Source organism: Mastigoproctus giganteus, chromosome 9 (genome assembly GCF_048544385.1).
Source record: "Mastigoproctus giganteus isolate SK-2022 chromosome 9, ASM4854438v1, whole genome shotgun sequence".
NCBI classification, from domain to species: Eukaryota; Metazoa; Arthropoda; class Arachnida; order Uropygi; family Thelyphonidae; genus Mastigoproctus; species Mastigoproctus giganteus.
In genome coordinates, this window is record NC_143583.1 from 60,950,969 (window position 1) to 60,970,140 (window position 19,172).

The 19,172-nt window shown below is 36.1% G+C and overlaps 1 protein-coding gene across 1 annotated transcript in view; it reads right to left on the reverse strand.

Annotated features, from left to right (window-relative positions):
• LOC150080278 (cytoplasmic dynein 1 intermediate chain-like) overlaps nt 1-19,172 on the reverse strand; it is a 389,556-nt gene that overhangs the window by 360,551 nt on the left and 9,833 nt on the right. The window contains 1 exon segment of the mRNA XM_090380674.1: nt 18,131-18,245. Coding sequence (XP_090236800.1) covers nt 18,131-18,245 — 115 coding nt within the window.

The following is a 19,172-nucleotide window of genomic DNA, read 5'->3' on the forward strand; positions in this document are numbered from 1 at the left end:
GTTGCCACCTCTCAGCCCATCTGCTCAACTTTTCTAGATCCTGTTGCAGTAGCATACTGTCATTAACAACCCTGCAAACCTTCGTATCATCTGCAAACTTAGATATTAAGCCTGATATACCTTCATCAATATCATTAACAAATACAGAAAACAACAATGGAACCAACGCTGAACTCCACTAATAACATTAGTCCACAAAGAGCAGTGGCCATTGATTACCACACTCTGTATTCTCCCACTCAACCATCTCCCATCCACAGCAGCACCCCTCAACGTCACATTGCTCCAACCTGTACAGCAGTATCAACGGCCTTCCCAAGATCCAAGTACATGGCATCAAAATTATTCCTCACATCCAGCTCCTCTGCAACCACATCACAGTATTCAACCAAATTGGTCAGACAAGACCTCCCTCCAACAAAGCATGTAACAAGATAAAACTTGGTGTGTGCAAGACAAGACTTCCCTCCAACAAAGCATGTAACAAGATAAAACTTGGTGTGTGCATGCTCAAATGATATCACCTTTAAACCCTGCTCAATCTTTCAGGTTCTAATATGCATTCCATAATTAAAAAAAAAAAAAAAAAAAAAAAAACATTTGATCATTTACTGAACTCTGTTTTTTATGGCAAGCAAAGTAAAAAAGCATAAACCAAAGACAATCACTAATTTAATTATAGCAAGTTAAATACAAGATTAGAGAGGGGGGGAATTACAAATAAGGATGTTGCAGAAGGAACTCATTCTGAAAATAATTAAGAGAATGGGCCAAATGATGCAAGAAAGCAAGCATCAGTCAAAAAAAAAAAAGAAAAAAAAAGTTCATCCATCCATACCCTCCAAGAATTTGTCTAGTTCTCCTTTGAATTTATTCAACCCACCCACTTCCAGAACAACAGATGGAAGCCTGTTCCAACAATCAACCACCTACTGAATGAAGACAAACTTCCATACATCTATTTTGCAACCATCCTTCCTCAACTTGAATTTATCCCCCCTCATGGGTGCAGTCTCGGCAAGTGGAAGAATGCCATTAACATTCAGCTTACCCAATCCATTCAAGGTTTTAAACACCTCAATCAGATCTCCACACAAGTGCATAGCCTCCAGATGCTGCAATTTGCAGAACTGAAGCCTTTCTATGTAAGAGCACCCTTTTAATCCCTTCACCAGTCTGGCTGCTCTTCTCTTCAAACATTACAGTACTCAAGATGCAGCCTAACCATGGCCTTATACAAAGGAATAACCACCTCCTTATCCTTGCTAGCAAAGTTTCTGCATATCATTGACAATATCCCATGAGCTGTTCTGGCAGCATATCTGCACTGCTCAGAGAATTTCATATCTGACTGCACAATTACCCTCACATCTTTTTAATTCTCTACTACCCTGAGTGTAGTACCACACAGTTCATAAGTTACTCTGGGGTTACTGCTACCCATATGCAGTTCCCTGCATTTGTCAATGTTAAAATTCAACTGCCATTCCTCAGACCATCAACTCAATTTTCCTAGATCTCGTTGTAGTATCTCACCCTGATTACTGTTGTTAACCATCCTGCCAACCTTTGTATCATCTGTAAACTTAGACATTAAGCTTGATACATCTTCATCATGATATATATTAAAAACAAAATTTTTAAATCAACTAGATGACTGTTATTTGTATCAACATGTCAGGGAAAGTACTAGAGAAAAGAATATCCTAGACCTCATCATCACACATGAATCAGATGACATAACAGGGCTGACAGTAGAGGAACCAGTAGCAGGAAGTGATCACGGAGTTCTACGGTGGATGATGACGAGAGAGGTAGCAAAAGTAAAAGGCAAAGGAATGGGTTTTAATTTCAGAAAAGGAAATTATGATGCCTTAAGGTACTACATGGCCTCTATTAACTGGGTAGATATTGCGCAGAGAATGAATACAATTGAACTTTGGTACGCTTTTAAAACATTAATCAGATGCCTTGAATGCGTATATACCATTAAAAAAATACTCCACGAGAAGGGTTCCAAGTTGGATGAATAGTGAAGTTGCCGCATTACTTGAGCAGAAAAAGGTGACATGGAAAGGTTACAGAACAATAAAAAGTACTGAAGCCTATAACAGCTACAAGGTGATGTGTAATAGAGCCACAGAAAAGGTTCGACAGGCAAAGGCAGTTTATGAGAAATCACTAGCAAACAGAGCAAAGAGGGGGGATAAAGAATTCTTCACATATATAAATGCCAAGAAGAGCAGGACAAACCAGATCGGACCTTTACCTAAGGGAAAGGGGATAGTAATAAATACACCAGCTGCCGTTGCAGATGAACTCAACAGTTACTTTGCATCGATATTTACAAATGACAAGCCTTTTGTGGCAATGGGAAATTGAGGGAGCGAAGTTAAAAAATATGTAATTAATGATATTGAAATTTCGCAAGATTATTTAATGAAAAAACTTTCGAGCCTACAGACCAGTAAGGCTCTTGAAGTTGATGGAATATACCCTATAATTTTAAGAGAGGCGGCAAGCGAGTGCATTGAACTTGAGGCTAATTATGCGAGCATTACTAGACTCTGGGGAGATTCCCTTGGATTGGAAAAGTGCAAATGTATCTCCCATACATAAGGGTGGCTCTAAAAGTGAAGTTGGAAATTATCGACCTGTCAGTCTGACTTCAGTAGTAGGGAAAATCATGGAGGCAATGATCAAGGGTGGAATTCAGGATCATTTGGATCAAATTGAAATTCTCAAGGATACTCAACATGGTTTTGTAAAGGGAAAATCATGTTTAACAAATCTGGTTCGCTATTTCGACAGGGTCACTAACGAGCTGGATTTAGGGAATAATTTCGACATTGTTTATTTAGATTTCAGCAAAGCTTTTGACTCAGTCCCACATGAGCGGTTGCTTTATAAGCTGGAACAGGTTGGAATCACTGCGAAAATCTTTAGATGGATAGAAGGATGGCTTCAGGGCAGGAGGCAGAGGGTTGAGATAAATGGCTATTCCTCAGATTGGGTTGATGTAAGAAGTGGGGTTCCCCAAGGATCAGTATTAGGACCACTGTTGTTTTTAATTTTCATAAACGACATTGATGAAGGGATAGAGGGCGTGATGTCTAAATTTGCAGATGATGTTAAAATTGGTAGAGTAGTTAATGATCACTGTCAAGCTGAGCTTCTTCAGAGAGACCTAGATAGACTTCAGGAATGGTCAGAAAAATGGCAGCTGTGCTTTAATCCAACAAAGTGTAAGGTATTACACCTGGGAAACAGTAATCCCAAAATAACTTATTCACTTGGTGGAGTTCAACTAAACCCAGTACTGGAGGAAAGGGACTTGGGTGTTACGATACGGTCAGACATGAAATTCTCTGAGCATTGTAAACAGGTTGCAAGGAAGGCCCATGGTGTCCTATCGATGACCTATCGAACTTTTGCAAGTAGAGATAGGGACGTGATAATCCCATTATATAAGGCTTATGTTAGACCACACTTGGAATACTGTGTTCAAGTATGGAGACCGCACCTAAAGAAAGACAGAGCTTCTTGAAAGGGTGCAAAGAAGGGTAACTCGCCTGGTGAGATCGGCAAAAGGGCGTCCTTATGAAGAAAGACTTTGAATATGTGGGTTGCAGAGTTTGGAAACTAGACATTAGAGGAGATTTGATTGAGGTGTTTAAGGCTCTGAGAGGCATCAGTAAAATGAATGAGGACAAAATTTTCAAGATTATAAATGATGCTAGAACTAGGAGACATAAATTCAAATTACGGGGGGAAATGTTTAGATTGGACTGCAGAAAGTTTTATTTTAGCCAGCGAGTTATAAATTACTGGAATAAGTTGCCTTCATGGGTGGTAGAGGCCGACAGTTTGGGGAAACTCAAAGGTCATCTGGATAGTACTTTCGGGTAAGGGAAGTGCATAGGATGATAGGTTTAATTTCCTTTTTATTTATTTTTTATTTTATTTTTTTTTATTTATTAATTATTATTATTTAGTTATTTATTTTATTTATTTTTTGTTTTTATCATTGTTTTGTTCGGATTTTTTTTTTTTTTTTTGGCTGGTGCAGCATAAGCCATAGGCTTTCTTGCACCGTGCGGCCGTTACTAATACTAATACAACAATGGACCCAGCACTGAACCATGGGGAAAGCTACTAATAACATTAATCCATGAAGAGCAGTGCCCACTTATAACCACTTTCTGTCACCTTCCACTTAACCATCCCTCTATCCATAGCTGTAACTTGCCCTTAATGCCACATTTGCTCCAGTTTGTACAGCGGTCTTTGATGTGTAACAGTATTAAAAGCCTTCCTGAAATCCAAGTACAGTAGACTCTCGATTTTCCGGGATAGATTCCCGGATAATCCAAAAATACAGTAAGTCACCGACATACGTAAGAGATACGTTCCAGGACTTCTTACGTAACATGGGAATGACTAATAAAATATTGCTACTATATCCCTGATATTCCGATATTACAAAAACTACATAATATCCTCAAAAGAATGAAGAAAAATAGTTATATATATTTTTAATTAGTTCAATTAAAAACTTTATCTGTATACAGTGGTAAAGTAGCCAGAGTGGCGCATAAGAAAAGAAAACATAAAAGGAGGAAAAAATGCATGTTATTGTACTGTAAAAACTGATATGTATTTCGTAGCCCTGGTTATTATAGTTGACTTCATTGGTGCCGATCGCTTCACCGCTTCTGGTATTTTGTCTTTCTCCTTTATTGTGTTCACCGTTGTCACTGACAAATCTGAGTTCCATGCAATACTTGTTAATGTTTGGCCATTTTCATTCTGATCCAACTCAATCGCTTTCCTTTTCTTGATAGATTTACTAGTACCACTATCACTTATTCTCTTAGTCGGCACTATGATAACAGTCAAAATTAAATTTTCTGAAAAGAACTTCACAGGGTTAAGGCAAAAACTAACCATTTTCACACCACGCGAGCTCCCATTTTACTAAAGCTCATTTCTGGAGGTCACTGCCATAAAACTACTCCATTATTTTACCCGGAACAGAAGTTAAACTACAGACCAGTTAGTTTAACTTCTGTTCCGGGTAAAATAATGGAGTCACTGGTTAAAGATGCAATGCAGGATCATCTAGACAAGACTGCAGCAATAATTCAGACACAGCATGGGTTTGTTAAGGGAAAGTCTTGTCTGACAAATTTGATAGGATATTATGATGTGGTTACAAAGGAACTGGATGCGAAAAATAATTTTGATATCATATATTTGGATTTCAGGAAAGCTTTTGACACTGTTGCGCATGGAAGACTATTGTACAAATTGGAGCAGAATGGTATTAAGGGTAAGTTGCTACAATGGATAAAAGGATGGTTAAGTGCTAGAAGACAGAGGGTGGTAATCAATGGGTGCTGCTCTTCTTGGACTAATGTTATTAGTGGAGTCCCACAGGGTTCGGTGTTAGGTCCACTGTTGTTTTGTATATTTATCAATGATATTGATGAAGGTATATCAGGCTTAATGTCGAAGTTTGCAGATGATACAAAGGTTGGCAGGGTTGTTAATGACAGTAATGGCAGTGTGCTACTGCAACAGGATCTAGATAATTTGGGCAGATGGGCTAAGAAGTGGCAACTGAAGTTTAACCTTGACAAATGCAAAGTACTACATATGGGTAGAAGTAACCCCAGAGAAATGTACCAACTGTGTGGTACTACACTTAAGGTGGTAGAAAATGAAAAAGACCTGGGAGTAATTGTGCAGGCAGATATGAAGTTTTCTGAGCAATGCAGACAGGCTGCCAGGGCAGGTCATGGGGTTTTGTCAATGATATATAGGAATTTTGCTAGCAGGGAAAAGGAGGTGATTATCCCTCTGTATAAGGCAATGGTCAGGCCACGGCTTGAGTACTGCGTGCAGGTCTGGAGGCCTCATTTTATGAAGGATGTAGATTTACTTGAGCGTGTACAGAGAAGGGCAACAAGATTGGTGAGGGGAATGAAGGGATCCTCTTACCAAGAGAGGCTTAAGTTCTGCAAATTGCAGTGAGTGGAGACTAGGCACCTGCGCGGTGATCTGATTGAGGTATATAAGGCCTTGAATGGGTTGAGCACGCTGAATTCTGATGGGATCCTTCCACTTGTTCAGATTACGAATCTAAGGGGGCCTAAATTCAAATTAAGAAAAGACAGATGTAGAATAGATGTGCGGAAATTTTCCTTTAGCCAGCGGGTGGTTAATTGCTGGAACAAACTTCCATCTGTCGTTGTGGAAGTTGATAGGTTGAATAAATTTAAGGAGGAACTGGACAGGCATTTGGAGGGAATGGTGTGATTTTTTTTTTTTTTTTTTTTTGGCTGATGCTGCATAAGCTCATACATTTGCTTTCTTGCATCACATGCCACTACTACTACTACTACTACTACTATAAAAATAATTTGCACTTTCCGGGTTATTGGGCTTTTCTGTTAATGCAATTCATTATAAATGGGTAATAAACTCGATCTTATTGCATTTGCAGTAATACCGATACTGGAATTCTGTGGATTTTTACGTTATTATGGTGAAATGTGTGTCCCTTCACTGAAATCTTCAATCATATAAAAAATATATTAATAATGTAACGTGAGTCCGAAGCTATGTAAGTCGGGGACTTACTATATCGAAAAATGTTCGGCAACCTACGTAAAAAATGAAAAACTTACCACGCACTACTCGAGTGTCCAATACAGTGCTTCCCTTTATTTTTTATGATGTCAATTGTTGCATATGGTTTAGTCACCAACATTATAATAGTTCATTAGAGATTTAACAGATACACCGTTTTCAAACTTTTGAATAATTTCACGTTTTTGTTTAATTGAAAGCACAACTCGTGTTTGCCTATCAATTTTGCAATTTCTAAACAAAAAAAAAAAAAAAATAGTTACTATAAAAAAAAAAAATTCCGACATCCCTGACATAAATAACAGTGCTACGCAACACAACAATTGATGCAACGCACTAAAACAAACTAATCACTTGATATCTTTTTTTTTTTTTTTTTTTGAGTGGCAGGTGTAAAGACAGCAGGGGGTTGCAAGGCAATAATTATAATCTCCCAATGACAACTTATAATGCCACTTCTTGTCGCTTATTTACCACTTGCAAAACATTTTTTTTTTTTTTTGTTAGTTGTTGCCACATCGGCTTTTGTGACCATAATGCACTTCCCAAAGTTTTTGCATTTCCTACTCTGATCCAAGCCCAAGGCAAGATTCAAACCCACGACCTTTGGGTTGCCAGGCAGGCACTTTACCCACCCGGCTAGCCCGGTCGGCGCAAAACATTTGTTTATACCAATTCTAGTTATTACTTGAATTTTATGATTTCTGGTTAGTTTTTTTTTTTTTTTTTTTTTTTTGGAGTCTTTAAGTGTCCCAGTTTATCTGATCCCGGTAAATCAAGAGTCTGCTGTATATGATATAAAAATTATTTGTTGCATCCATTTCCTTGGTCCCTGCATCATAGTAACCTATCTAATTGATTACACAAGACTGCTCCTTGACAAATCCATGCTGTGATTACAGTATGGTCCTGCATTATTTCTTTAACCAGTAATTCCATTATTTTTCTGAAACAGACATTAAGTTAACAGGTCTGCAATTAATTAAATCTATGCCATTATTTTCCCTGGAACAGATGTTAAGCGAACAGATCTGTAATTACTTTAATTTACTTAACTTAAATTTAGCAATATTCCCTTGATGGTAACAGGACTGTACAGAGCTGTGGGAAATATCACAATAAGCAGAATCACGAAACCAATCACAACAATTTGACCACTATCATGAAACAAAAAATAAATTAAAATTGACTGGCCACCAATCCCCATCTCATCAGAAAGCTTCTAGGCAAACAATGGCTATGGAATCACCGCATTTTGTACTAAAAAAGAAGTGTACTGCTGACCTGACAGGCAAGCTAATCAACATACAGTGCGACAAATTTGAGTAATCATGGCCCTTACGTAGCAAGAAATTATAATACAACAACTAAGAGTATTCACAAGACAATATCAAACCACTGGTAAAGAAAACAAGTTAAATAAAAATTTTACACCTGATGGAAGTATGAGCAGCATCTCAATCCACTATTAAACATGTAACATAAATAACAAATACATTTATATTAAATTCTAATAATAAAGAAAAAATAAAACAAAAATATATATATATATACAAAAAGGTAAACAATGGTGGCTGCAGACCATTACCTACATGCTGAAATACAAATAGAATATACAAATTAAGAATACTCTCAAAGTATAAGCCTAGTAAAAAGCAAAAGCCAAAAGAAAACCAGTAACTTAACTACAACAATAAAAACAAATCAGTGTATGGGGGAAAGGAGAGAATAAGTTAAGAATAGTTAAGTTACTGGTTTTCTTTAGGTTTTTTTTTTTCTTGGCTTGCCATATTCTTAAGGGCACCTCCATAGCCAGGTGGGCAGGAGAAGCAGTGCGTAGCATACGCTTCTAGATTAGACCTGGGTTCGAGCCTGTGACCACCAAATACGAAGGATGCGGAAAGGTCAGGGAATGACCACTGCATATCCCCGGAATATGGCCTTAGTTGCTAATGCTCCTAAAAACCAAATAACAAACAAACAAGCATATTCTTAATTCTTTCAAAATTATTTTCAGTTTGTGAGAGCTCTAGTCCAGTAAAGAAAGCATACTATCTCACTAGTTTCCTGGAATTTTTCAATTCCAAATATTCTCTTCCAATCAGTTATGCAATTTATTTTGGATAAATTTATGTCTGAAAGGAGACTTACCATCTCACTGACATTTCATACTCATCCTTCTTTCTCCAATCACTTCATTCACTTTGTACATACAGGGGTAATCTTTATTTACCCTTAATTTTTTTAAAATGTTTCAGATTTCCATCTCCCCTCCCCCATTCAGAAACTAAAAACCCCATGAAGGGTTTTTTAGTTTCTTAATCTTAACATGCCCATTCCCATTTTTTTTTCTAGCAATACAGTACATAATGCTACAGAGCTATATAGATGTTTGCCTTACCATCTTACTCTATCTTTTGTTGCACTGTTTTATTTTTCTTTTTTATTATAATTTAATTTAAATATTATACACATAAATAACACACATTTTTTAAGGTCATTTAATATGCTTCAAATAATGTGTCCATTTAGGTAGGAACTGTCTTGAAATCTCCTCCAGTAAGTATTACCAGCTGTGCTTTCAATTAATCTTGGAATTAATCTTCCAAGTAATCTTAAGTACTGCATATATAGGTCTGGACACCTAATTTTAAGAAGATTCAATTTAAGATTCAATTTTATGCATCTCTTGGAATGGATGCAGAAGAGCAACAAGGTTATTCAAGGCCATGAAAAGGTACTCCTACCATGAAAGACTTTGGTTTCCCTACTGCACCACTTGGAAACCAGGCACCTGAAAGGAGACCTGATTGAAGGTTTAAAGCTTTAAATGGATTGAATAAACTAAATACTGATGGCATCCTTACTCTTTATTGGACAACACATATTGAAAAAGGTTGGTAGCAGTATAGATATCAAAAATTTACTTTCAACCGGATAGTAACTAACTGTTCAAACAAACTTCCATCTGGAAGTGGACAGTTAAATGAAGGATTAGATAAATTATTATGAGGGATGGACAGATGAGACAGTGTTTTATTTATTTTTTTTTTTGGCTGATACTGTAAAAGCTTGTTTCCCTGTATAATTTGCCACTAATAATACTTACTGTAGTTTATAATAAATGGCAGAGTGAAAATACCTTATAAAATCAGAGGGTGAACCAGAAGCCAAAATTCTATAAAAAAAAAGTCATCTATAAAAAAAAAAGTCAGCTAATATACATAGTACATTACAATTCAGGTGCATTAGCAAATAGTAATAATTCATGATTTATAAGAGAAAGAAACAGAGAGAGAAAAAGAGAAGGAAAAAGTACCAAATTTTATGCAGGCACCACGAAAATTTTGTTTCCATGCAGCACCATATCACCCATTCATTCCTACAACCAGCATGTTGGAATGACAGATTTGAAAAAAAAATAAATAATGATTGCTAGATTTCTGCTGATCTAATTTTAATGAAATTTGAATGGCATTGGGTGGCAAAATTTAGAAATTTGCCAAATATTCCTAAAAGGCCCAAATATAAAATCTGATAAAAATCCATGCACTAGGAGTCAAGTTATTACATGACAATGTGAAAAAAAAAAAAAAGAGAAAGAAATAATAACTGCCAGATTTCTATTGGTCTGATTTTAATGAAATTTGGAATGGCTTGACAATCTTTTTAAAAGACCAAATAAAAAATTTCAAGAAAATATGTCCATTACAAGACGAGTCATTACATGTTGACAGACAGGCAAACACACAGACAGATAGATGTAGTGAAGACAATAGACTCATTATGCATATATATATATATGCTAACAAAAATGTAACAAGTTTTTTGTTTAAATTAAAGATTTTATAAAATTCTAATTTGCCTTTTTACTGTACTTTCTGGACAGACATACACCAGACTAAGTTGCACGTATGTTTTAGAAATAAATACTTTATTCTTTATAATGAAATCATGTATTCAAAAGTTTACAAAATGCTAGTGGAGAATGAAGCTTTTGTTGTAGCACTGAAAAAAAAAAAAAAAAACTCATCAGTTCTGATGTTTTGGTCTGAACTTGCACTTTCTCAAAGGGTACATCTTCATTGCCAAAGGCATTTCTAGTTTCACACTTTGTGAAAGCTTCTGCAGTGTATGCATTATAACTGCAGACCATGAAACACAGGGGCACTTTTAAGCAACATTTTCAGGAGAGAAAAAAAAGTGTGTCTTATGATCCCAGAAAAGTAATCAAGTCAAATTAAGACAGATTAATATTTCAAATAATTTATATACAAGCTTTTCATTTTTGCAAATTTTCAAAATAGTCAGCCATCAGTGGAAAACTCACAGCTGAAAGGGCACATATTTGTTGAGTCACTGCAACAAGATTTAAATTAAATATTGTTAATATGTTGTACAACACTGATGTCCAACGAGTAGCTTATGGGTACCTGGTAGCCCACAAAATCTTTTTCAAGCATCTGCCAGACAAATTTTATAATTTAGGTGATTAATGCAAAATATTTCTTTATTAAGGTTGGAATATTCCTAAAAGTTGAATATTCCTAAAAGTTGTATCATAGTTGAAAAATTTTAAAGAATTAGCATATAGAGAAATTAAAATATTTCTCTCCTAGTTCTCCTAAAACAGGGGGGGGGAGTTTCTAAGAATTTGTTCACCAGTACATTTTCTAGCATGCCACTGAGAAAGATGGGAGCAAGACCCAAGGATGGAGGATTAGCATATGCATGTTTTTTGCATGGTTGTTCAAAGCCAAAAAAAATGTTGCTTTACATTACCTCAAGCCTCAGCTTACTAGCATATCTGTTTTTATTGCATTACATGTGCAACACATAATTCATTATTAAAGGAAAGCAGTGTGCTTGTTGTGTAATTTGCCAGTATCTAAACCCAAGAGATCAAATGTGAACCATCATCATAACTGTGTTAACAGGTATTTTGAAGATGAATTTCCACTGAAAATATTACTTTGAATGAAAAAAAATATATACAATTTTATGACTTCATTAACTTCTCAACAAAACCTTTTCTTCAAGCAAACAAAACCAGTGAAGAATCACATGCAGTCCTCAGTTAAAGTAATTTATATTTTAGCATGCAATAAAAAATCTTTTGCAAATGGTCCAATTTTTGAAGTTGCCACGCAGAAACTTTATCTGAAGATTTTAAAAATAAAAAAATATTAATGTTTTATTTATAAAATCTTCAAACAGTATTCTGTGCTAATGATGCATCCTTCATTCTGCAATAAAGGGTGCACCATTAACATGATACTATACGTAAAGAGAAAATATTATTTTACAATTAAAATATGACACTGAAAAGTATACTTATTTTTTACTACAAATTGATGAACATACCAATACAAATGATCATGCTCAGCAGCCTCTCATGTTCAAAATAATTCTTGCCAATTTTTCTGTGAAAGGGTTATTGCTTGTTTTTTTACCAAAACTTAAATTTTAAAAACTTAACTTTAAGTAAAAATACAAGCAGCATAGACATTTTTTGAAACATTTAAAAAATTAATACATGAAGAGGAGATTCTACCAAAGATAATTTCCACCAATGACAGGGAAACAAAAACTTTTATTTCATGTGATTTTACAAGAGGGATGTGATTTTTCAGGAGATTTTACAAGAGATAATGTTCTACCAATGACAGGGAAACAAAAACTTTTATTTCATGTGGAAATGATGGAGATATTCCTAACTTTAAAAATTATTGATGCATTTATGTGGAAAAACACTAAAATATTCTCAGTTAATGAATGTTGTTGTTAAAATAGTAAATTCAATTCATGGAAGAGGTTCCAAAGCTTTCTTGAAGAATTGGATACTGAACCCTAGATGGTTAGTTAAGCTGGTTAAGCCAAGGAAAAGTGCTTAATCAGTTTTTGGATAAAAATGGCACAAAAAACTCTTTGAACATGATACAATTGCAACTCACCTACAATTCATGTTTGTCAGAATATATTTATTTTGTAGCTAATATAAACTGGCTTTGTTTACTTAAAAGTAAATTAACAAGATAGTGCTGTCTTTCAGGGAAAAGCAGAATTGGGTGGTCATATGGGTGCTGGTGGTGGGCAACAGTAGGGCAATTGTACCAAGTTTTGTATTAAAAATTCTTCATTAATTTCACAAACATATATGATATCAGTTATAATCTCAATGCTTTCCATTTCCACCTGCAGTCTGCCAAGCCCCACTTACTTTTTCTGACTGAATCTCAATTATTGGTTGCCTCGACCACTGCTCATCTCATTTGTCCTAATTATTCACTGTGCAATTCCTTTCACTTCAAAGGTAGTTGTTGTTGTTGTTGTTGTTATTTGGTTTTTAGGAGCATTAGCAACTAAGGCCATATTGCTCCGGGATATGCGGTGGTCATTCCCTGAATGACCTTTCCGCATCCTCCGTATTTGGTGGTGACGGGCTCGAACCCCGGTCTAATCAAGAAGCGTGTGCTACGCACTGCTGCTCCTTCCCACCTGGCTACGGAGGCGCCTCAAAGGTAGTACTTATTCTCTGTTCTCATATTCACTGTCAGAGAATTACTCATTTGAAATCTCCTCTTTTTGATCTTAACTGGCTTAAAATCTCTTTGCTGCCTCTATCTTTCTCTCAACTCCACTAATCATTTGGAACTCTTTGACTTCCTTTCTTTGAAACTCAAATTTCAGTCCAACTTTCCTACCAGTGAGGTAATTTTCCTTGGTAATTTTAATGATCACAATTCCACGCTGGATTCAGCGTGGAATTGTGATCATGGACCCAGCTCAAAATGCTGAGGCTTTTACTAATTTCCTTGCACATTTACGTGCCAGAATACCAAACAATCTTAACCACATAACCAATGCACTTGATCTTTTTCTCACAAACAACCCTGCCAGGTACAGAGTAATCCTCTCGACACCTCTGATCATGTCTCTTAGTGAAGCCTTTCTCTCATGGCCATTCTCAACTTCATGTTGTTTGGCATTACAGAAATGCAAAATGGGGCGATTTGCAAGATTTCTTCTTTTCCTTGTTTGATTACTGTTTTAAATCTTCTGATGTTGATGTTTGCCCAAATTGTGTCAGTAAAATTATTCTTGTACGGATGAAATCCTTTATTCCACAATCCACCTTAAAATCTTATCCTTTATCTAAACTTTGGTTTTCCAATAAATATGCTAAGGCTGTTCAAGATAGGAATGTATAATATCACAAATTCCCCACATCCAAATCTCAAGGTTCATTTTCTGTTCTACACTGATAATTTGATAAATAATGTCATTTTGTATTAACCATAAAAAATGACATTATTTCTCACAAGATAAAAACTGACTTTGTAATACATATTACCCAAATTTTTATAATAAATGAATATCTACTATATTTCCTCTGTAGCATTATAAATAATTTCCTCAGCCATAAATCTGTGACCTTTAAAAGGAGCTTAAACTTGGGGGGGGGGCACACACGTTGAGCTAAATCTGGTGTATGGGGATAGAGGAATGACAACGACAGAGTACCGTGCACTGTCATGGTGCAAGCACAAATTCCCTGAAGCACTTTTCTGGCTGGTTTTAGTATTAGCCATAGTGCAAGGAAGCCATAGCCTTTTCTGCACCAGCCAAAAAAAAAAAAAGTAGATTAAAAAAATAAACAAATTATGCACTTCCCTCTTCACACAGGCAACTATCCAGCTGACATTTAAATTTATTCAATATGTCAGCATTAACTACCTGCAGAAGCAACTTTCAACAACTCACTAGCCAAAAGAAAACTTTCTACAATCTAATTTAAAACTCTTCCCCTGTAATTTGAATTTATGGCCCTTAGTTCTAGAATTCATTATAACATTGAAAATTTCATCTTCATTCATTTTACTAACCCCTTTCAGTCTTATAAACCTCAATCAGGTCTCCCTCTAATGTGCCCAGCTGCCAAGCTCTGTAGCCCACATAATCAAAATTTTTCCTCATACAGTTGTCCTTTTGCCAATCTCACCTTGTGAGTTGTCCATCACTGGACCATTTCAAGAAGCATATTGTCTTTTCTTTAGATGTCTCCATACTTGGACAGAATATTCCAAGTGGAGTCTTACAGTTGCCTTATACAATAGGATTATGACCTCTACAGTTTCAGTAAATCATTGACAGGACATCATGAACTTTGCTGACCATCTCTTTACACTGCTCAGAGAACATATTTGCCTGTATCATAACTCTCAAATCCCTTTCTTCCTCTATTGTTTTTAATTCAACCCCACCAAATGTATAGGTTATTTTGGGGTTTCTATTCACAAAGTGAATAGAAACCTCTAATGTGCTGACCACTCGGCTACAGAGGCCGTTGTGGGTTATGGGAGGCGGCAAGCGAGTGCATTGAACCATTGAGGCTAATTATGCGAGCATCGCTAGACTCTGGGGAGATTCTCTTGGATTGGAAAAGTGCAAATGTATCTCCCATACATAAGGGTGGCTCTAAAAGTGAAGTTGGAAATTATCAACCTGTCAGTCTGACTTCAGTAGTAGGGAAAATCATGGAGGCAATGATCAAGGGAGGAATTCAGGATCATTTGGATCGAATTGAAATTCTCAAGGATACTCAGCATGGTTTTGTAAAGGGAAAATCATGTTTAACAAATCTGGTTCGCTATTTCGAAAGGGTCAATCACGAACTGGATTTATGGAATAATTTCGACATTGTTTATTTAGATTTCAGCAAAGCTTTTGACTCAGTCCCACATGAGCGGTTGCTTTATAAGCTGGAACAGGTTGGAATCACTGGGAAAATCCTTAGATGGATAGAAGGATGGCTTCAGGGCAGGAGGCAGAGGGTTGTGATAAATGGCTATTCCTCAGATTGGGTTGATGTAAGAAGTGGGGTTCCCCAAGGATCAGTATTAGGGCTACTGTTGTTTTTAATTTTCATAAACGACATTGATGAAGGGATAGAGGGCGTGATGTCTAAATTTGAAGATGATGTTAAAATTGGTAGAGTAGTTAATGATCACTGTCAAGCTGAGCTTCTTCAGAGAGACCTAGATAGACTTCAGGAATGGTCAGAAAAATGGCAGCTATGCTTTAATTCAACAAAGTGTAAGGTATTACACCTGGGAAACAGTAATCCCAAAATAACTCATTCACTTGGTGGAGTTCAACTAAACCCAGTACTGGAGGAAAGGGACTTGGGTGTTACGATATGGTCAGACATAAAATTCTCTGAGCATTGTAAACAGGTTGCAAGGAAGGCCCATGGTGTCCTATCGATGATCTATCGAACTTTTGCAAGTAGAGATAGGAACGTGATAATCCCATTATATATATATATTTTTTTTTTATGAAAACCCCAAACATGAAAGGTATCAAAACCTATAGTACTTAGTACCGTGCATGGGTTGAAAGAGAAGTATGGGGGGAGGGGGGGATGCCGGAAACTTTGCTCTAGAGTCTAAACATGGGTTTCACCACTTTAAGCCTCCAATAAGCAAAGTGGTGGTATTTCACCGGTTGATGAAAGTCATCTACCACCTACAATTATATAAGGCTTATGTTAGACCACACTTGGAATACTGTGTTCAAGTATGGAGACCGCACCTAAAGAACATCGAGCTTCTTGAAAGGGTGCAAAAATGCCTGGTGAGATCGGCAAAAGGGCATCCTTATGAAGAAAGACTTCAAATATGTGGGTTGTAGAGTTTGGAAACTAGACACCTTAGAGGAGATTTGATTGAGGTGTTTAAGGCTCTGAGAGGCATCAGTAAAATGAATGAGGACGAAATTTTCAAGATTATAAATGATGCTAGAACTAGGGGACATAAATTCAAGTTACGGGGGGAAATGTTTAGATTGGACTGCAGGAAGTTTTATTTTAGCCAGCGAGTTATAAATTACTGGAATAAGTTGCCTTCATGGGTGGTAGAAGCCGACAGTTTGGGGAAATTCAAAGGTCATCTGGATAGTACTTTCGGGTAAGGGAAGCGCATAGGATGATAGGTTTAATATCCTTTTTTTTTATTAATTATTATAATTTTATCATTGTTTTGTTCACATTTTTTTTTTTTTTTTTTTTTTTGGCTGGTGCAGCATAAGCCATAGGCTTTCTTGCACATGCAGCCATTATTAATACTAATACTAATACATGCCATTAACTCGAGGAGACTTAATTGCCTTTAGGCTCAAAAGTTTTTCTAATAAATCTTCTGAAATTGCAATATCGCTAATTTCGTGCTTTTCAGCATCACTCACACAGCTTCTCCTCAATGAAGGATCTTTCATCAGTAAAGATCAATGCAAAGTACTTATTCAATTCATCAGTTGGATTATCTAAGACTTTGCCATACCAGGTACACAGGGGTCCAATCCAATTCTTCTTCTTTGTATTCACATACATGAAAAACTCCTTGTCTCCATTCTTTGCACTCTTAGCCAATGCTTTCTCATACTCAGCCTTGGCTGTCCTAACCTAACCTCCAAACAGTATTGTGCAACTGCCATAGAATTGTTTTGTGATATTCCTGGTTAAGTTTAACCAAGTGGGACAAATTTTTTTCATAATGAACAGAACAATGCACTGAGAGTCAAAAAAAATATGATGAGCACAACCTTCACACTTGATTGAGACAGTCTTAATATTCTGGGCCTTGGAAAAGATGGAGCCTTCCACTGAGAGGACTGGGCCTTTGTTTTCAAACCACATCGATATCCACTATTTATCACCACTAACAATGAAGAAACAAAACTGTTTCAAAAAACAAGAAACTGTGATGGGACCCGCCTCCTCCTGGGTACTGTCCCTGCAAATTCGGTTCATACGGTATCCCGATACTATATGGGTATCAGTTTTCATTTATGAAGATCTTGTTATGCAAAAACTAACGACTCTTTATGACCATCAGCAAGGAAGCAAAGCACAAACTTGCCCAAAACATATTCCACTCACTGGCTCACATATTCCATAAGGAAAACAAATACTAGCAACCTCAGGGATGGTTAAATGTCTGTCATTTCTGATCACATCAGAAACACAAGCAATCGAATCACTGGTTTTGAAGTGGACAACAACCAGAGTGGGGATCATCCGTGAGTGACAAGTGGTCCCTCCTTAAAACTTTGTGAACAACTGAAAAGTCTCTGAACACATAGCATTTTCTCTGAAAGCTGTTTATAACATTTTGTGGATTTCTGTTCTACTTTCCCTTTATCTGAAACAAAATTTGATGCAAGTTTATTGCTCAGTAAATCATTCACGGTAAAATTTAATGAAACACATAAAACATCTTCTATGCAAGCTAATTCAGACTTGTAGATGATTCATTAGTTGCTAGGCCTAACTGAATCAACAAATGTTTTAACAAATCACAACTCACTATGATGTTACAATTTCAAGACGTCAGTACCTGAACTTTTTGATCATACCTATTATCAATACATAAAGAAAACAATACAAAAATTTATTGACTATACTTCTACTACTTACTTTATAATTGGTAAACTAGGATGAGAAGCCTGTGAAGGCAAACCTTGATCTGGTGTTGGAGAATGCCGCTTCTCAGGTGTTACTGCTGAAGTTGAGAATTTAGGCGAGCCAACTTCTACAAAATAAGTCAATCTCTTATTAATAATTTCTTTTCTTTGAAATTGAATATAGAAATAAATATATAGAAAACTAAGCATTTCTACTTCAGTTTCCATCTTTGAGAAGTTTCCATCTCTGGTCCTTTGAGAGTAGAAGACTTACAGCCATAAAGGACTGGGTTCACACTCAACACTAGAGATGAGAGCATTATCCATAAATAAATCTAAACTGCTAATATCATTTTATATAAACAGCATCACCAAAAAAAGGTGATGCTGCTATTTGTCTAAAACTCATCCAATAACCAAGAGCCCTAAAAGTCTTGAAACACCTAATGGTGTTCCAAGTTTCAGACAAAAGGCAGATTGAATCATTTGTTTTTCGAGTATGTGTACTGACTCAAACCATGATGGTTGCATATAGGCCTCTTACTGAAAGAACCAAAGCATGCCCAAAACAGAATAATGAAAAGATGCATACAATTTTCGATGCCCACATTGAAATATAACCTGCAAATCTTTACTAGTTTGAAATATTGGGGACATTTTAAACAAAATCAAAAATATTAATTGCAAAAAATGAATGTCAAACCACATGCATAGCTAAACAATACAGTGCACCCCACTTTACAATATTAATCCGTTACCATTGTATCACGAAAATATCGTAACTTGAGCCCAATAACACATTGTTTTTTTATAATTCATTCTACGACCTTGGAAGTTCAAATTGTCACTATATAACTGCCTAAAAGGTCGCTTTTATAGCGTAAATCGAATTCAAATCATTAAATGCACTACACTTTCATCGTTATCATATGTTACAAGAACGAATTGTAAATGGCTTTGTGATATTTTTCTAAAGCATATTTCTGGGAGTCACGACCATAAAACAATATAAACAATTTGCACTTTCCGGTTTATTGGGCTTTTCTGTTATTGTA